The following is a 21,200-nucleotide window of genomic DNA, read 5'->3' as shown; positions in this document are numbered from 1 at the left end:
GCCCATTAGAAACGACTGCTAAACAAGACTGCCTTATCCTGCAGAGCTATCCTTAAAACTTAGCAGAGAAATAAGGTTATTATTTCAAGACAAAAAAAGACCAGGGCGATTCATGTCCACCAGGCCAATATTGCTGAGGCTGGTTAAAAGGAATTCTAAACACAGAGGGGAAAAGGTAGGCTCAATCGTGAGAGCACAGAGATGCATGAATGTTACAAGTGTAACAGATGAACGAAGGAGAGCTAAGAATACACTGAATCCAAAACAGTAAGCCAGTATCTCTGAACATTAACAGGAAACAAGAAGAAAGAGTTGGTTTTGGTCATGGTGTTTTATCACAGCAATAGAAAGCAAACCTAACTAAGACAAAAATAATGGCAGGAATTCATGGAGTGGTCATTAAAACATCAGGTGCAGACTCAGTTAAAGATTTGGCTTTGTTTGTTTATTTTTGTTTGATTGTTTGTTAGTTTGAGACAGAACCACACTATGTAGGTAGATTAGGCTGGCCTCAAACTTACATAGATTCACCTGCCTCTGCCTCCCTGATGCTGGAATTAAAGACATACACCACCACGCAAGGCTGAAGAGTTGGTTCTTTGAAATAAAATAAACACAATTGACAAATCACAAACTAAAAAGATATAAGACCCAAGTTAATAAAATTAGAGATGAAAAAGGTGTCATAATAGATACCAATGAAATCAGAAGATCATTAGGGACGACTTTGATAACTTGTATTCCGAAAAACTGGAAAAATCTAAAAGTGGGTAAGCTCCTAGACACACGTGATCTATCAAAGTAAACCACGTTACAAACAACTTAAGCAGACCCCAAATAAACAAGATGGAAACAGTAATAGTCTCCCAGCAAAGGGAAGCCCAAGACCAGACAGTCATTGGTGAGCTGTATCAAACCTTGATAGATGGGTGCTGGTAGCACATGCCTTTAATCCCAGCACTTGGAAGGCAGAGGCAAGTGGATCTCTGTGAGTTCAAGGCCAGCTTGGTCTACAGAGCATGTTTTAGGACAGCCAGGGTTACATAGAGATACCCTGTCTTTTAAAGCCAAAAACCAAAACAACAAAACCACCCACCAGACCAGACCAGACCAGACCAGACCAGACCAGACCAAAGCAACTAAAAGATTCAAAGGAAGGGTTCACAGAAGTGGTCCTCCAAGTATTCCATAAAATGGGAAAAGAAGGAACACTACCACACTTATCTATCAGCCCAGTATCAAAACTGGATTAAAAAATACAACAAACAAACACAACAAAAAAACCCATAGACCAACATGTGTGATGAACACAGACAACAAAATTCTCAACTTTAATACTTTTAAACTGAATTAAGGGACATGTTAAGAGACCATGCACCATAGTATGGTGGGCAGTATCATTTCAGGAATGCTTTGATGGTTCAACATATGCAGGTTAAATGTAATAAAGCACATGCATAGACTTTAGGACAGAAATCACATGATCATCTCCATAAATGCAAAAGCCTTTGACAAAAACATCCCTTCAGGAGTAGGAAGAACATCCCTCAGTATAATAAGGCTATATAGGACAAGTCTGTGAATAACTACAATATACTAACTGGACAAACCAAGCATTTCCTCTAGTCAGTGTGACTGTCATGTCCACTCTTTCCAACTTATGCAGTGATACAGGGTAATGTTTGAAGTTGTAACTAATCAGGCAAGAGAAATACATGGCATACAAATAGGAAAGGAAATCAAATAATGTCCATTTTACAGACACCATCTTTTACTTAAAAATTTCTAGTGATTCCACCAGAAAACTCTTAGACTTCATAAGCACTTTCCATAAGCTAGCAGTAAATCGACACACAAAAGCCAAATTTCCTAAATGAGGATGAATTTGACAGCAAGAAAAAAATCCCTCTCACAATGGCTTTTAGAAACACCCAGGAATAAGCCTAACAGAGGATGTGAAAGACTTCTTCAGTGAGAACTTTAAAACCCCAAAGAAAGAAACTGAAGATATTAGAAGACGAGTTGGCAGACTGTTACTAAAAATGATCTGCATAGTCAATCAGCCCTCATTAGAATTTCAACAGCATCGTTCATAAAAAACTGTTCTAAGATGCTAAAATCAATAAGAAACACAAAAGGCTTCAAATAGTCGAGCCAATCCCAAGAAGAAAGGACAGAGATAAGTGTACTGAAGACTTTAATATAGAACTTAAGACTTTGAAATTATTAAAGGAAAACACTTCGCTATAAAGGCACAGGCAAGGACTTTCTAAAAAGGACTCTGATATCACAGGAAATCCTAAGAATTGACTGACTAGCTTACATGAAATAAAAACAAACTTCTGCACACCAAAGGAAACAGCAGCAGAATGAAAAGAAAATCTGTATCAGCTGATGAAGACTAAGATTAGAGTCTATAAAGGTCTTTAAAAAATCATACACACACACACACACACACACACACACACACACACACACACACTTACACACACACTCCATCCCACCAATAACAGGCTACCAATTCAGATAGTTATCAACAGAAGACATACACATGGGCAGTAAACATTTTAAATAATGTTCAAAATCTTCAGCCCTTAGGGAAATGCAAAAATGCAAATGAAAACGACAGATGCCATTTCCTGTCAGAATGGAGATCACTGAGAAAACAAAAGATTAAAAAAAATGCAAGTGGAAATGACACGGGAGAAGGAGGAACCTTGTACACAATGGTGCAGCCAATGTGGAAATCAGCATGGAGGTTCCCTCAGATACTTAAAAACCTGCCAAGCAACCCAGTTATCCCCTCTTGAGCACATACCAGAAGGAATCCAGAGCAGCACACAACAGAAGAAACTGCACATTTACTGCTGCATTCTTCTCAACAGCCAAGACATGGAGCCGACAGCTGAGTGGCTAAAGCAAAGGTAGGTCACATACAGAGAGGTCTCATTCAGCCATGAAGAATGAGTTATGCCACCTGAAGGAAAGTGATCAAAGCTAGACACGATAGTAAGTGAAGTAAGGAGGGGGAAGTCTAGTAAAGTAAGAGAGCGTGTGCATGCATAAGACATGAAGGCAGGAGGACTTATGGGAGAGGAACTGGACTTGCAAGAGGGTGGGCTGGTGGAGCTATGGGGAGGCCATGTGAGCAAAGTACAATGCCACATGTATATGAGGAAATGTCACAGAGCTATTACTTTGTGCACTTGAAGATTATTGAAGTACTTTAAAGGATACATATAAAGCACTCATTTAACTTCAGATTAAACTGAATAGACATCTATTGAGATGGGGTAGCGGGGACATTCCTGCCATACCCATTTATTTCCTTTGGATGCAGAGGGAGCACCATGACTCTTTCAAATATTAAATTTGCACTTGGCAGCATTTCTGCACATTCCTTCTCATTTGCGAATGTTTTTCTTTTCCAGCTTTTATTTTGTAATCTACCATTTTTTTTATTATAGCCCAAATAAAGGAAATAAATTATAAAATGTCATTGGCCTGGCCCTCTTTAATCCCTGTTTTCAAACCAATCATCCCAGGAAATGGGGATGACATACTTACACTAATACCAATTTTTCTTTGATGTGTCCAATGTCAAGTTTCATCCATTGACATTGTGGTTTGACCAATTTACAAATGCTTACGGAAGATCAAACAGCCTAGAAATACTGACTCTAATGGCAGCTTCACAGTGCTTATAGAAGGTCCCCTATGGGGAGCCTCCCTACCTCCTATGCTTGTGGCCCAGTATTAACTGACTTGTTCTAAACTTTGAAATGAGTTCTGCACACAGATCCATTATAGATCAATACCAGTATGAACTGCATATATGGGGTGATGGCCCATATTGAAACCTGGACTTGCTAGTACTTGGTGCTGGGTGCTAGAGAAACGATGAACATCTCCTTGGAATGGCCTTTTGTGAGAAATTTCCATCTATTAGGATTAAAATACTTTTCATATAGAAAATAATCTGGGCTCATATTCTTCTGGCAAAGATTACCACAAGTCCTTAAAACTGGGAGATGGTTATACTTGTGCCTGCTGTGGTATGGAAGTTTGCTTTTGACTATTTAACTCTTGACTTCAAGGTAGAAAAGTATGAGTGAAGTGAAGCACCCCCAGACATCTCCAGCAAAGGCCACTGGGTATGACAGAAACGTCACCACAGTCGTTCAAAGCCAACAGTGGCATGGACTTATATCAGAGTTTGCACAATTTAGGTAGAAAACTTTTAAGAGAATTTTTTTTTTCTTTTCGGACTTCTTATATGGAGTTTAGTTTCTTTCAAAAGTTTGTAAGTTTATTAGTTAGTAAAATGGCCAGAACATCTGGTTATTTACAGAAAATTCAAATGTCCAATAAACAGTAGCAGAGATATATCATTTCATTAGTATCAGAGAGATGCAGATGAGGGCAATATAAACCTTCAACTTTTGGATTGCTAAATATTATGTTGAAGTTATCTTTTCTTCATGTCTTAACCAACTTCAAAAAAAAGGTTTAGCATGCGTGTAAGTATAAATGCCAGTGTGTCAGAGTATGCCCATCTGTGTGTGGATGGGCCAGCAGGGTACTGGATCCTTGGAACTTCAGTTTGAAGTATGGATATGGTGACCATTTAAGATGGAAACAATGTGAAACCATTTTCTGTTAAACACTTCAATGTTTTGGCAAAACTGCTTTTGGCTATAGTTGAAATTTTTAACATCATATGGAAACATACCAGATCTTAAATTATAAAACAGCATACTAATCTGAGCATACTGAAAACACTCAAGTATTTTAAAGATGCTGGCAAAGCAGTCATAATTGACATTGCATTCTCTTGTTATTGACAGGTGGCTTGTGTTATATTTCTATGTGTCAGTGCTACGGTCAATGAAATCTAACGTTCCAGGCATGACACCTCATCCTAAAATGTCTGAACTGGGAACTGTCAAAGGGAACAACTGAGTAGAGGAACCCTCCAGAGGTTGACAGCTCATTACTATTAGGTAATGAATTTGTTAGAAAAATTGTTGAATGGAACTCATTTTTTTCCCCCTCACTCGGCCAATGTTTACCTCAAGCTCAGTTCTCCCTGGAGCATGAGAGCAAAGAGATTACCAATACTTTTAAAACAGTATGGTCCTTCTTTCCAGTTTTACGTGGCATCAAGAACAGGGCTGCTGATTTGGACCAAAGATAGTAGCAGTGTTACCACTGCCTCAGGGAAGCTGCCTGATTAGATCTTTCTCACCTTAAATCTCCCTCGAGAGGCCACAGGGCCAATGGGCCTAGTAGGAAATCACTCTTGTGAAGTGAAGCCAAACAGGAGGACTGTGTGGGTTCAAATCAGGGTTTGCATTTCTGGCAAGGTGTCTAATACCCTGGTAGAATTCCATGCCTGTACTGTGGGCAACACCACTCTTACATCAGTAGCCCGTGTAAGACTGCCCTTTGAAGCCATCCTGTTTAATATTCAAAATGAGAGAGCAGTGTAGATCTTAAAAGTTGCTTTATTTAAACAAAACTGATGCCAACTTTTCTATCTATATACAAACATGGTTCAGAACCAGAGCGGCAGACACACAAACTGTTCACACGGGAACTGTAATGCTTGACATGTTAAGACAAAGGTTTGTTTTCTGCTCAAAAAGACATTCACAGATTCAAAAGTCATTCTGAAGGCTGAGCAACACCATACCTTCATCTTCCAGGTGGCTTATGTAAATTCTAAAGAATGGGGGATGGAACTTTGGAGGGTTTAGTTTAATTCAGCTGTGGTGGGGGCTCACAAAATGTTTTGGGCTGGAGATAAAATTTTGAATAAAATATAATCTACTGAGAGGACACTTAAGAAACAGAGGCTTACTTTTTTTTTTTTACTCTATTTGCCTATATCATAAATATAAAAAGATCCTTTCATTTTTGGTCCCCCAAAGTAAGAAAAACTAGCTTAAAAAATAAGTTTAAAATAATTTTATAAGTACTATCAACAAAATGTAGTGACTAGAGGTCCTTCAAAGTCAAGGTAAGACTACAGAAGGAAGTATCACATTTCGGTTCTTCTTCCCCCAACCCATTAGAAATGGAGTCCTTCCACACACTTACCTACATGATAAACTTAAGTCTAAAACTCTGTTGGAGAAGTCAGTCACTTTTGCCTTTCCCAGGCTGAGGCTTCCAGGAGCCCTTTGAGTTCCTCAACAAGGACTGTAGTTATGAAAATCCCCCAAAGTCTCGCTACATATTCTGCTCACTAACTCCAGCGCCACACAGGTACTGGGTATTTTAGATAATACTTGAAAACAGCGGCTGTTGCAGCAGAGTGTAAGTATTCTGTTGACACTGATCTGTGGCAGCTCTTGGTCTAGTCATTGGGGGTTGGGGAGCTGTGCAGCAGTGAGGTAGAGGAGTGGATCCCACAGCCCCTCCTGCCACAGCACATGAGATTCAAGTCTGAGCTGGAGGGTTAGCAGTCTGCACCACAGATCAGCCTCAGAATGCTTTGCATCACACAGCCACCGAGCACCAAGCATGACTAAATGCCACGATACAATGACCCACAGGGGCTGTCTACTCCCGTTTGCTCATGGGAATCAGGTCCCACCATTTACTGTGCTTTCATTTTCTAAAAATGAGATGAAACCATTGTAGAAATGTTCTTTCAAAATAAATTATTTCTAGAATATAAAAAGCTTTATATTTCCCCAGCTCATGTATCATTATAAAATAGGAAATCAGAAAATTAGCTGTTGCAATTTGCATATGGTAAAAAATATTTATATGTGTACACATATATACACATATATAAAAATGCAACTTTTAAATGAAAATTATCAATTAACAAAATGATCAGGTACTGAATTGTACCTAAGAAAAGCCAAGTATGTATAATGAAACGAGCTTAAAAGGAGTATCCCAACCGTGAGAGGATAAACTAAGACTTGCCACAGGAAAAGGCAAAGTCAAGAAGTCCGATTACTCAGAGATTAGAAGTCACTGGTACCATTTTCAGCTCTAACCACCCCTCTCCCTGTCCCCCTCACAGCATCCATCACTAAGTCCCTAAGGATGCATACTCTCAAGGTCACTGGCTGGTGACTGGGCCACCTATGCTTACCACGGTTAGCGCCCTTTGTCTGAGATGCTCTTGCCCAGGAAGCCCTACCCATGTAGGAGACAAACTTTCTCCTAATGTGCAAAGGTGCCTTGGAGATCGGTGGGTCTTACTCTTGGTGGAGAGGAAGTCCTCCCAGGAAATCTAAGCAAGAGAGAGGAGCATCTGCGGCTAAACCAGAACAGCCTGTTTCTATCACTGAAAACAGGGGTAGTGTTCCTAAAGACTCCACAGATAATTGGGGTTCTCTTCCCATGTTGTTGACCCCTGCAGCTGCTAGTGTTCATGAGGAAAAATGCTCACGGAGACTAGGATCTTCCCCAGGAGGGCCAGCTCAGGAACGGGCAAAAGGAGAAGAGATCTGGCCTGCGGAGCGGCCCTATGATCCTATGCTCAAGAGCGTGCTGGCATCCCCTGAGGCTTTGCATTGGGTTCCCAGGTGAAAAGCCAGCCACAGCAGACCTGCTTTCAAGTCCACCTGGAATGGCACCACTGGGGCTAATCTGTCTCTAATGAATCTGCTCCTTCGCAGTTTAAAATGGCCATTTATGTTTGGTGGAGTATTAGATGCAAAGAACAGACTTAATTTTATCTATTTTTTCCTTCTTTACCTAAAACAAAAACAAAAAACCAATTACGTATTCCCTACCCAACTATTATCCATCAAGATATCTTAAAAGCAAGCAAAAGCTAAACACTGAAAATCTGTCTTTTCTTCTCCTAACAACTGTTGTTGATACATGCCCATGAAAGCAAGGCTCACGGCTCTGCAGAGCGTAGCTCGTACTCACAGTGGGAGGGGTCAAGCACAGCACTCTAACCAGATTTAAGATGACCCACCAAGTAGAAAAATGTAATTTCTATTATGGAGCAAATATTCTGGAAGAGTCAAAGCAAAATCAAAGTGGATGTGTGCACCAAGACAGGCTTAACCTTTCAGCAGCGTTTATCCAAAAAGTGTGTCAATTATAAACCTGCCCCTTTAAATGGATTATGAAAGATGTGTCTACTCAAAAATAAGAACTAAGCAAGAAAGGCCTCAGATCTCACTGAAAACCTGTGGAGAATACTACATCCTTTCAATCAAAACCAGTAGAATTTCAGGGCCTCCCACCTTTTCCTGGTCCAGCCACAGAGCTCAAGTAAGGACAGGGCTCTTGCCCTTCCTATGGTGACTCTAAGGAATAAGAAACTCCCTTTCTTCTACTGCATCAAAGGTCTAGGGTGTGACCCTAAGCCATGAAAACTACAAGAAAATCCAATTTCAAAGACCAAGTTTCACTCATTTGCCCTTTGAAGAAAGGACATCCCAGTCTCTGGTGGCCTCTATCAAATGCCGCTGGCCGTGACTCATCCACTCTTCCTGGTCTTCGTAGAGCCGCCCACAGAACCAGCACTTAAAGACACACTGGGCAGGGTCGTCCGGCAATGAGCCCACCACCTGGTAGTTGTTTTTATGAACCTTCTTCAGTTTCATTTTCAACATCATCTGCCTCTTCATGTGGTTAGCTTCTGCCACACTCTGGTAGGTCAGCCGCATATGGTACCGCCGGACACCCAGCTGACACCGAGTCCTCTCAGACAGGACAACCTTAAGGACGTTGCCTTTGTACTTGTTGATTACCTTCATCACATTGGTCACTTCAGGGGAGTCGACATCAGGATGGTTTAACACAATGACAGGCTGGTTCCGACGGGGACATTTAATCAACTGATCTGGTTTGGCAGCTATGAGTCGCAGCTGCCTTGCCACCTGAAAAAAGGAGGGGTCTTTGAAATAGCGGCTGGGATTGGCCTGCATCTTGTTTTTCTTCTTGGCTGAGCTCACTTGCTTGGTTTTATTCTTGCTTACAGTGAGGTTTCTAGAAATTGGCCTTCCCTGCCTGCTGGAGTCACTGCTTCCTGGTGCTGTGCTATACACAGGGATGATTTTCTTAGGAGTGGCACTGTAGATAGGGTCCTCTTTTCTTGATTTGGGACGGAGAGATGTCTCCAGACTTGGGGACATGTCTGCTGGTCCACTCCTGCATGTAAAAGGCTGGGAGCCTGAGACTGTCTGTTTCATAGGGCAGAACGGAAGTGTTCCTGCTAACTGGGCTTCACGGCAAGGTATGCTGACAGGTGTGTCGCAGGTGGCCTCTATGATGTGAGCATCTTCAGAAGAGTTAAGGACCCTCAACACAGCCCCTTTGGGGATCAGCACTGGAGTAGCAACAGGAGTCTTTCTGATCACTCTGCTTTCCATTTTCCCGTCATTTGCACTGACAAACTGGGGACAGATTTGCTGCGGAGCAAGCTGTCCGCTGACAGTAATACTGTCCTCATTCGGAAGGTTTTGGAGAGGACCCACAGAAGGGCCAGGGGTAGGGCCAGGACTAGAGCCAGGGCCAGTAAGGGACACACTCATTTCTTGAATAGCCTTGGGGGCTGCTTTTGAAGTTAGCTTGGGTGACTGCCCTATGGAACGTCGCTGAGCACTATTGGCAGACAAAGAGGAAGGCTTGCCACAAGATTCAATTAACTGCGCTATCTTTCTGCGCAGCAGTTCAATGGACTTTATTTTGGTTGTTGAACTATTCCACTTAATGCCCTCTGGCACATTTTCAGATCCAGAGCTCAGCGAAAATACTGACGAGATGATCGGGCCTTCAAAGGTATGACCTGCTGTTTCAGAAGTCTTGGGCTGCACAGGCTGATCTCCAGGCTGTTGGGACCTTGGTTTATCTTCGCCAGTAATGTTTATGTGTAAATACTCTTTTTTCTGCACAGAGGAAACCTGGCCTGTATTTCCCACTGCCTTGCTTTCCATCTGCATGTCTTCCAGCTTCCTGTCAGAGGAAACCACTGTTTCAGGATGGCTAATCCTATTCCTGGCTTCTAAGTCATTTTCACCTATAGGCAGTAAGCCCTTCCCTCCAGAGAAGGGAATCTTTGAAGGCAACGAGGCAAGCGGAAGGAGCTGCTGGGAGTCACTGCGGGAACCTCTTCTGTCTTCAGCAAAAGCAACAGCTGCTTTACTCAAGAAATGACTCACTGTGGTTCCAGGACCACAGGAAACATTATTTTGGACAGAGGCTGGTGAATGACTTTTTACAGCCACAGAAGGAAGGGCTCTAGGTGGACATAAACTGTGAGATTTCTGTAAATCTTTAATTGTATCAGAACCAAGGAAAGATTCTTGATGACTCTGTACACCAGGATTGGGCATGAAAAAATTGCAAGACTTCACCCATTTCACATTTTTAAGCTGTTTCTGAACCAAAGAGTGTAGACGGTCAAGGCCCACAAAGTCTCCAGCATTCCCTTCCACTGCTAGTGACCTTGATGCTTCTGTAGAAAGCATTTTTTTCTGTCCCCCTGAGCCCTTCTCAGTGGTCATACACTCAGAAGTGCCTCCATCTCCTCTGCTTGTTTCGAGGCGGGAGTTTTCTTCCAACGGAAATAGTTTAAGCACAAGCTGCTGAGTGCCGTTGACAACCTTCACATCCATCAACTGGGCTAGACAGTTGGTGGGGACCACCAGCTCGGAGGGTGCCACAACCGTCAGTGGCATACCTGGCTGCACAGTTTCCTTTGAGGGGGACAGCACTTCCACCTCAACATTCTTGTTCCCCAACAGGCTCACCTCCCTTGGCTCAGACAGGGTCACTTTGTTAGGAATACACACTACATCTTTCTGGTACTTCTTTAGCTCCGGTAATAACATCATGTTGTGTGACTTGTCTTTGTTTGCATGGAGAGAGAACCGAGATAGCTGGTCTGACAACTTGTTTTGGAAGGCAGCCCTGGGATTGGGGGCCTTTGAGAGTTCTATGCTCTGCTTTGAAATGTTAGTTCTCTTGGGTTCCAGCTTGGCTACAGTTTTGAATGGCCGTTTGGCACCAGCCCGCTCATGGACCCTCCTCCTGTGCTTGACAATGTAGTCGTTTCGAATAGCACCATAGTCGCAGTACTCACATCGGTAAGGAAAGATGCCCGTGTGCTTCACCAGATGCCTCTGAAACTCCCCTTTCGTGTAGGAGATGTAGCTGCAGTGGGAACAGATGAACTTGATCTCCTCATGCTGCAGAGTGTGCTTTCTGTACTGCAGCGGGTCCTTTGTAGAGAACCGACATTTATCACAGTAGTATTTGCCTGGTTTGAAGTTCCTAACCTTAAATTTATTTACAGGACTTGAGATAGTTTCCGTTTCATTTCTGACATGAGCAGCACCAGCATTATTGTTCACAAAATGCAGCTGGGTAGGCACTGCTCGAAGGCTGCACTTAAAGCAAACATAAGTGTCTTGGCTCTGCCCAGGGCCCTTCCTCAAGTCTTGAGTAGGGATCTTGTGAACACTTTTGCACTGTACACAAGTAGCAATGGTCATTGTGGCAGCCTCTGCCTCTGAACCTTGGTACAATAGGGTTTGCGCTTCCTGTCTCTCCGGCCGAGTTGCTCTATTAGGTTGTTTGGGGGACATGGTCAAGGAACTGGGTCCCCCATTCACTTGTGTGGTATACAGTTGTTCTCCAATATCCTTCATCTCCCTTATCTGCATATGCACATAGCAAACTGAAACCAGAAAGCTGTCACTCAATGAAATCTTCTGCAGGCATCCTTCCACACCCAGTGACTGGTGGAGCAGCAGGCACTTCTTGGTGAATACTTAATAATCAATCACGTTTTGGGTCCTTTCACAGGAATATGTGAGCCACAATATGACTGCTTTCAATTCTGTTTCCAGGCAACACTACAGGAAAAATAAAACCATAAGGCATGATTAGTACAGAGGCTCAAGGGTTAGCTAAGCTACCACCACTTCCACTGTGTCGTTATGGCTCGGTGGACACAGACTCCCACAGACACTAAACTACTTCGCCACAGCACTACAAACACAACCATGCTGGCAAGCCTAAACTAAAACCATTCTGTAGCTCAGGTGCTTAGGAATCTCTAGACCAACCATGAGCCTGAGATGCCAGGAGGAAGGACATTAACAGTAGCTCAGGATCATCTTGACAAGGGAATGCTTTGTTTAACTGAGGTGAGTACATTCTAGCAACTTCATAGGTAGCTTCATATAAGCCTTGAAAAACATCATAAGGACATGCCAACTCAGTTTTCATGTGTGAGTTACCAAGTAGTGGAGACAGCGCTTTCAGCTGGCCATTCGCATGTGCACCTGCGTTATGCCAACTCTCACTCACACACCCACAACACTGACTCAAGCATAGTGATTTCTTTATCATCTTCAGGGGCCTCCACTAAGTGCTAGGCGCTGTCTGTGAGCTGGAGGGCAGTGATCAAGAGATGGCTTAACAGGTAAATACACTTGGTAGCAACACAGTCAGTCTGGTAGGAGAGAACCCGTTCCTGAAAGCCATTCCTTGATGGCCACACATGTTCTGGGGCATGGGTACACATGCAATGAATTTAAAAATGCTTAAAAATGGGCAAACCACTGTCTTCCCCTTATGAAGCCTACATCTGGGAGAGTGGTTCATTTGTTTAGTTGTAAAAATGGCAGTTTTAAAAAAAACAAAAAAAAGCAAAACTGGTAAAGAAATATCAAAAAGATAAAGAGGATAGGAAGAGCTCATGTAAGGAGGCTGTGGGGCTGGGTGGAGGGAGGACATCTAGACCTGTGGTAGCCAGGGACTGAGTTCTATGCGGGTCCAGAAAAAAGGATGTGTCAAGCAGAGAGAAGGCAAGATCTGTAGGGAGTGGACCTGGGGCACTTGGAGAATCAGTTGAGGTGGGAGCTGTAGAATGGTGAGAATGGGACACAGGACAATATATATGTGACATATGTGACAGAGAGCTGAGAGAGAGACTGGATCAACAGAATGATGTATGCTTTGATTTATACTCCAATGGCAGCATCCAGCTCATCTGGGAGGACTAGAGTGTATATTGGTTGGTTATGAGGCCTTGGATTAGAACAGGTGAAGGAAATGTGTATCTTCCAGAACGAAGAAGCTCTTCCCTTCTCATGCACGTTGCACAGTGGTTGAGAGTATATAAAGTACAGACATTTTTTCTCAGAGCCCAACAACACTTCTTGCCTGGAGTTTACTAAGCTGGTCTTTCTTGATCTTAATCAAACAAACAGAACTGGCATCATATGAACAATTTTCCCCATGTTTTCATCTAGCAATGATGACCAAGGACATTTCATGCAGCCACAGAGCTGCAAGGATGATTGTCTCCACAGGGCAGGAAGCAAACAGACACTCAAGGGTTTGGTGATGGTCAGGAAAGGGAGGAAGAACCGGCAGCTCCTTCTGGCACACAATGGTCAAGCCAAGAGCTACACAATGCCAGTCTGAAAGGTCAGCTCAGGGCAGGCAAAGTCCTTTCTGCTGCACATTCAGATGTGGTATAAAACCCTTTAAAGGCAGCTTTGAAAAACACCGGAGACCCTACACGTAAGGATAAGCTGTAACTTCACCTGCAGCTCTGTGACTTCCTGTCCAGCTCTGGTGAATGATGGTTACCTTCACCCAAAGCAACTACCAGCATGTAGCCAAGCCCCAACACCAGATGCAGCATCAAGGAGACAAAGGCCTTGGGGGTGGCTAGTACTGTCTGACCCCTCCAAGTTCAAGCTTATATGTATGCCAAAGGACCATGATTTGTACAGGACACATGAATGCTCCTAACTGGCAGCAGAGACTAGCCTTTCTACTCCACTGTACCCTGGTGTGGACAGAAAGAGGCCTTTCAGGGATATCAGTAGGGGAAGCAGACATACTGTTTGCTTTCTAGATCTTTAAACCGGCACATGTGAAAGGAGACAGGGTGACCCCTAGAACTCTTGCAACACACAAAGTGACCTCAAGCAATGACCTATGTGCATATGTTAGCTCTTCTATACAACAAAAGCCTGGATTAGGTTTCTAAGCCTGAGGCTGTTAGTCTCTGAAATAAGACTTTATAATTTAAGAACACGAGTATCTTCAACATGTTCTCCCCAGAAATTTCATGCAGATGCCATCCAGTGCAAGTAGGGCCTGGACAACCACAGGGCCATAGAATCAGAGGCTAAAGTCAGGGCACAGGGCTCATGCCAATGGTCCTGGAGCTTGGAGGAACCTAAGAGCCATGCAAATACAGACATTCCAGGGCAGAGGGGGCTGTTAACACAGCATTAGTTAAGGTATCAGGTAACCCTGACAAAAGCCTGCAGGCAGTTGAAATTGCTAGCTTCCAGACCCATTCAAGTCCTTTCAACACCCCCATCTTTGGCTACTCTAAGTGCCCCCAATTCTTCCCTCTTCAGGCACCATTTTGTTTTCATTGTCAACAATTCACCCCCAAATAAAAATGAAGCTGCTCCCCCGTAACTCCCCGTCCACTCTGTCTTGCAGGTAGACAAAGGACTCAGTCTTGATGGGCCCAGCTAGTAACCTGTTGCCAGGCAGTTCTTGGTTCTCAGTTCTGTCTCAAAGATCTGCACCCAATCACTATGGCAACGGCTACTCTCATCCACCAGCTTCATCACCTCCTATCATGGGTAGCAGTGGTGCTGGTGGTGTACTAATTTAAGCACTTGGCCTGCACAGCGTGCTTACTGATGCAATGCGGCACCTCATTACATGAACATTAACTATAGTTATCAAAGAACCCCACCTGCGAAATTCCCTTCAGATTTTCACACCTTCACAGCCTCTAAGATTCAAGAAGGAAAACTTTTACCATGCTCTTGCCAGGTCCCTTCACATCCTGGAGGCTCTCAATCCTTTTAAATGTTTAAATGGATTTAGCCAGCAGGGTCATGACCATCAGTAAGAAGCAGAGGGCATCCTGAAGCAGTGTCCCTAGATAATAAGGCCAGCTCCGAGTGGCCAAGGAACAACAGGGTCCTGTGATATCGTCTCTGCAAAACCATCTAAGCAGTTACAAATGCTTCCTAACTTCCAAGGGGGTTACAACCCACTGGAACCTGAGACTATCCTAAGTGAAATACAAATTCAACACACTTGCCTACAGCACAGCACAACGTAGCATAGCCCAACTAAGAATGCTTACATTAGCTAGCACACAGCTAGACAGTTCACATAAAATAACTAAGTCATTTCATATTTGAATACAGTTCATGGTGCAGTATTGATGGCTCACACTTGTGACAGCAAGGCTGACCATGAGCTCCAGGTCACAGCTGCCACCCGATATCACGAGAATGCTGTGCTGCATATAGCCAGCTTGATGAAAGGTCAAGAAACAAACCCAGAAGTATGATTCCTGCTGAATGCACCTCACATGTACACTGTCATGAAGTCAGAATCCTAGGGGCAATAATTGTTAAGTTGGAGACAACTTGTATTTTAAATGAAGAATCTTTGAGAACAGGTCTGAATGTGAGATTCGAGACTGATCAGACTGATCAGACTGATCATCGTTGCAGAGAGAAGCCAGACGTCTAGGCTGTAAACCATTTCAGTAGACTATCCTCAGTACAACATCGCTGCTTCTCACTCATGATGGAAAAGAGGGGGGTTTCTTTGAAGTCCCAGCTGACCTTTGCAACTTGTGTGGCTAGGTGCAGGAGAGCACACAGCTCCAATGGGAAAGGTAAGCAGAAGCAGCAGCATGGGAGAAGGGCAGTGGGTGAGATGGACATGAGAACACGTCTCAGATACAGTCCACCTGAATGAGAGGATCGTCCCTTGCACACAAGTCCTCTGTTTGATTCACACATAGCTGCCTGTAAAGCTAAATCCTTCTGGCAAGTTACTATCAATGGACTGAGGGCCAAGGATGACATAATACGCTGCTGACAGAGGGCTGTACATGGATGCACTTAATGCCAAAGACACCCAAGATATCAGTGGCAGAGTTCACCAACCTACAAAGTCACAGCTTCTAGGGCAAGACGCCATTTTTTTTTTCTTTCAGATAACTCAGAAGGGCTCAGTACTGTTAACTTAATGGCCCAGAAGGAGATCCATTTAACACTGTCTGTTTTCCATAATCAATGACTTAGCAGCATATAAAGAGCTTTTTAATAACAGAATTATCTGTAGCAAAAGCCAAAGACAGCTGTCATGCACCACCACATAGGAATAGTTCTGTGTGCTACACCCTCACTCTTGGCACTGAGGAAGGAGTGGAAGTGTACCTGCATGCACTATGGGCAAGCTTTTTTGTTTTGTGTTGTGTTTTTAATTTTTTAAATTTTGAGCTCATTTACATACTTATTGCAGGAAAACAAAGGGAAAACTTAGCTTGAAGATCCAGTTTACTGATGCTAAAAGCTAGTCAAGAACATGAAAGTTTGTATTCACCATTAAGAAGGAAGCATCTGACTTCCTAATGCTTATTAGTGTTCAATAGGTCAGAAAGGGCCAAGCATGTAAGACCAACTCTCACATTATCTATCATTCTAGAAACAATACAGGATTTTAAATGGCAGTGCCAACACTTGCTGGTGTGTGACCTGGGGCACACTGCTTGCTCCTTGGCCTAGAGCACAGGGTTGGCGGTAAGGGCAACCACCATATTGCCAGTGAAAGTTATCAGGAAAGCAGTTGGTTCACCAGGTCTTCTTAGATGTTACTTTACATTTTTAATGAAGAAAATATGCCAAGCATAGGTTTCTCTGCTGCGTGGTTATGGTTCTTTCCAGAACACGGTTGAGTCTCCCTTTACATTTAGACATTATTTTCTTTGATTGCATAGTCAAGACTGACCACACAGAAACAATTTGCCAGCTTTAGCGGTACCCGGGCAGTCGTCACCTTGGGAGAAAAGACACTGCTGGACTCACACTACCCTGGGCTTTACGTGTCAGCTACTCAACCAGGCTGTCTTTCCCACCCTCTTTTATGGAAGTGCAGTCACACCATGCAACAGGCCTGTAGCCAGTGTCCCCTCTACATGGCAACGAAGGAGGAACGTGGCTGGACACTGTATCACACCCACAACTGAACATGACAGATGACTGGCTCTATCTTTTTTGACTAGGAAGCAAAATCAAATAGCTTTTTGTAGGCATTCTGGTCCAAGACTTCTCCCTTTGCTGTGACTCTGCCTATATCCATTACGTGGGGGCAGGGATTTTGCTTCTGAACCCAAGAAGAACAAAGCAATCTGCTGGAAGCTTAACTCTTCAGCCCTTATTGGCTGGGTCCTTTGGCAAGTCATCTCTCTTCATTGCCAGGCAAGGGACAGTGTGCCTGACACTCACAAGCTGTGTCTACGTATTCCTTCTGTTTATGACGTATCTCCCCTGACCCTTCAGTGAACCCTTTTAACACTATTTGAGCCTATAATGGCTAATGGCCTGTAGCTAAGGCTGGACGGGGAAGATGCCAGTATTAGACTTACAAACAGCATATCATCTTCCGGACCTTTAAATAAAACAACCGCCTGGGCAAGTGCTTCCGTGACTACAAATCAGAACTGAGCAGACGGGAAAGCAGGCCTAAATAGGTAGTGTCAGTCATTCAGTGGACTCTTCACGCCAAACCACCTTGCACTTGGGAATGATTAAGGATGATTGTCACTTTGATGACAAGAAGCATGTCCAAATGCCACTGACAGAACACACTGCCCCCATGGTCTCACTGTCTTCTGAAAGCAGGTGTATTGTGGGGGCAACAGAACAGAGGGTGTGACAATCTGACTGTCTGCTCTTTCAGGGAATGCAGTTTAAGAGTGCGGAGCACAGGACCTTGGGAAACCATAGACAAGAGTCAAAGGGCAGGTAGGCTTTTGGCTTGCTAGCTATTTGGCTGTGTGATTTTAGACATTTAACCTAACTTAGCCTGAGTTTCTGTGGTAGTAAAAAAGGATAATTTATCACGTGGCTGATGTGAAGATGAATGAAAAAAATCTAAATGCAAGTAGCTAGTAACAGAGAGCCTGTCTTGTCAGGAATTGCTGACATTTTGGTAAGACTTCCTTAAGTGTAAGGGTCCACTAAAGCTCTACTGAAAAGCATACACTGAAAGCTCTACACACAGATGACTTTCTCAGAGGCTTGGAGCTCCCGGGGGTGACAGAGAAAGTGGCTTTGCAGAGAACATGTGAACTCTACAGCAGAAAAAAAAAAGAAAGGGATTTATGTTATGGGCCACTTCTCCCAACAGTTTATGAGAAAAGAAAGAGTAAGACTAAGGCTGGATCCTTCAAGTTCAAGGCTTGTAATTTAAATGTAATGTGAAAAATAAGATCATTAATGAGCAAACATACTTATGAGCATTAGATAGGACACATGAGTGTATGTGTGTGTGCGCGTGCGTGCACACACACGCACACACACACACACCACCAAGGGTATTACAAACAGTGGGTACAAATGTCAGATTTGAAACATTCAAAGGGCTCCAAGGTCTCTGAAGATATTTAGTGTAATCACTTTTTTGTATTTCCCTCATTCCCTTTTTGGCCTCAAAGAAAACCCTCAAAATTTATAGAATAGATAGTTCAATAAAAGAGAAGCAATTTTTCCTTCTACAGGGGGTGGGGGAATCACTGGCCTTGACTGTATTAAGGGAAATGTGGTCTGGATAGCTCACAATGTTTAAAGTAAGTTATTTACAGCCTTTGAAAATGCTGCCGCCTGTGTCCCATTTCTCCCAGACTGGGGTTTAACTGAGGTGGTGGCAGGGCACAATCCATACAGAAGTCTACAAGGCTTCAAAAATGATTCTGTATGTGACTCGGGTTGGGGACCACCTGAATTACAGGCTCAGGAAAGTGTGAGGATGGCAAGAAAACCTGTCACTCTGTAGACCTCACACAGGAAGCAGGGCTAAGCCATTGCCTTTAGACTAGTGAGGCGCCTAAACATGTAAGAGTCCAGGCCTTGCTGCTGCCCAGCAGCACTAACTGGGGAATACCAAGGTCTGTGAGAGGTATATATAAATCTCAGCAATCCAAATGTCCCCGCTCTCCCGCCACAGTGTCTGGCATGGCTAAGTACAAAAAGCACAGATGAGAACTGTGCTAGTCCACCCCTGTATGGGTTGCTGTCCCTAAGGAGTCTGAGTGGAGCCAGAAGTAAATGGGCAAATTCAGTATGGATCCTGTTATCAGGAAGCTGACCAGAGTGCTCTCAATTGTTGGCCAATTGCTTGGCCTTAGTCATGAAGGATGCCTGTAGGAGCAGGCTAATATGGTCCTAGACACGCTTTGAAATAAAACTTCAATTACCTGCTTCTTTTAAAACGAAGGGCCTGGAGATGGTATGTGGCTTTTCTAGGTCACACTGAGGTGGAAAGTGGTGGCAGGCAGTGTCCAGTTTAAACTCCGTCTTGTGAGCTGAGGTCACAGCCAGGATTCCTGGCCTCTTGGGCACTACTCCTCCAGGCCCAGAAGTCAAGAATGTGGCAAGTCTCTGTGGCTCTTCCTTTTCTTTCAGGCCTTATTAGTCACTGAGGACCCCAAGTCTCAGGACTTCAGGCCGTGGTGTAGACATCTATGCTCAGAAGCCAGGGTTGTGTCAACAGGCCTGCAACAGAGTCAGACACTTGGGTGTAAGTCTGGGATCTGTAAGATGTGATCTCTTGGATACACTTATTGTAGAAAAGACAAAACAAATCAACCTTCAAAACGCTTCTCAATGGCAGCCAGTCTAAGCTTAAGAAGGAGGGGTTCCTAGGAACCTAAATGAACTGGTTGGCTCCCTTGCTAGAGTGGGACACATGAGTGACTCAGAATCCTTCCCAGGCTATCCTGTGCTGCCCACTCCCACCTCTGAAGAGACAGTCTGGATTAGTCTCCAGCCACTTTTCTGCAGGCCGCTGGGTTTTCGGGGGAGCAACAGCATGCAGTGGAGATCAAAGGCAGTTTAGGAACAATCAAGGCTGGGAAAATCCTCACTGGAAAGGACCCCACTTACCACTGTAACAGCAGACTTGGCTCTGAAAGGCCCGCCATCATCACATTGACTCAGAGGATACCGGAGTGGGTGAAGAAAATGGAAGACTTCACAATGACAATTATTAACCTGTTCTTTGTTCTGCCTCTTGCACAAACACTGTCCCAGACCCTCTTACTTAAAGGCAGATAGACAAGAAAGAAAATATAGCTTTCTTTAAGTGGACTTAAAATTAATGAGTGACATCTGAGAGGAAGCCAGCAGAGAAGACAAAGCTCTCCTTTGCTCTTCAATAGCCACCAGCATAACAGGGCCGGATGCATCAAATGCCCCTGTCAGGGCTAACACAACAGATCCAAGATAAAGCGGTAAAACATATTTTAAATAAATGCATGCCTTCGATAAGGATCATGCCTGCAATTTAAAAAGCAGAATATGGCACTTCAAGAATATAAATATTTCTGGGCTCCCAGAACCCTTGGCAAGGGCATGCTCTCCTGGATAGTCCTGGACTGGGCTTAACTTTGTATGTGTGACTTAGAGGGACTGAGACACTTTGCCAAGCTAGCTGGCTGCTCTTCTGTAGCAAGTGTTGCAAGCGCAGGGAATTCTCTTTAAAGGTGATTTTGACTCTAAACTTAAGGTGTAATGTTTTAAGACCTCAAACACAACATTGAGTTTGGGTTGGTAGGCTGTTTTCCAATAGGACAACGTGCTTGATGGTTCACTTTTTAAAAAATGACAAATGTTGTTGGTATCCTATTTTTTGATAGAAGTAATTTAAAGAGGTAGGTCAAATACCCAACAAACGTTAAGAGGAGTTTGATTATTTCCGATCTTTTGGTTTTCCCTTTTCGGGTCATAAACTTTGCAATGGTTCTTTCTCTTCTTCTGCATCCTTTCTCTAGCCTTAAGCCTTAATCTGCACCCAATTCCTCAACTCCAGGCAACAAGATCAAACTGAAAGGCTGCGATGGAGCTGTCCCGCAAAAGGTGACATCAAGACTCATCCCACCCAGAATCAGGTCTTCTGTGGACAGACCCACCCCGACACCCGCTCCAAAGACAATGCCAGCGTGGTCCTCAAGTTTATTGTTGGCGCGCTCACAGGGATGCACGCTCTCCCGGGCGAGGCCAGGGCGCCTTCTGGCGCTGAGCGAGGTGCGAGTGCGAGAGCCGCACCGTCGCGTCCCCTCAGGGCCGGCGGGTCACAGATGGGGTGTCTTCCAAACGCTGAAAGCCAAAGCCGCGTCAAGCCGGCCTGGGAGGCCGAGAGGCTTT

At 43.9% G+C, this 21,200-nt stretch overlaps 1 protein-coding gene across 1 annotated transcript; it reads right to left on the bottom strand.

Moving 5' to 3' along the window:
• Nucleotides 1-7,023: 7,023 nt before the first annotated feature.
• Znf518b (zinc finger protein 518B) lies at nt 7,024-19,447 on the bottom strand. Its single transcript, XM_028758262.1, has 2 exons — nt 19,253-19,447; nt 7,024-11,843 (listed from the first exon to the last, which is right to left on the bottom strand). Exon 2 carries the CDS (start codon nt 11,649-11,651, stop codon nt 8,394-8,396), a length of 3,258 nt encoding a protein of 1,085 aa, XP_028614095.1. The 5' UTR covers nt 11,652-11,843; nt 19,253-19,447; the 3' UTR covers nt 7,024-8,393.
• Between the last annotated feature and the right edge of the window lie 1,753 nt (nt 19,448-21,200).

This window comes from Grammomys surdaster, unplaced genomic scaffold (assembly GCF_004785775.1).
Source record: "Grammomys surdaster isolate TR1022 unplaced genomic scaffold, NIH_TR_1.0 126187, whole genome shotgun sequence".
Lineage (NCBI taxonomy): Eukaryota > Metazoa > Chordata > Mammalia > Rodentia > Muridae > Grammomys > Grammomys surdaster.
The sequence above is the reverse complement of the archived record's forward strand: the minus strand, read 5'-3'. Positions and strand labels throughout refer to the sequence as shown.

Coding starts and splice junctions, on each gene's coding strand:
- Znf518b (XM_028758262.1), bottom strand. CDS start 11,651: ATGCAGATAAGGGAGATGAAGGATATTGGAGAACAACTGTATACCACA.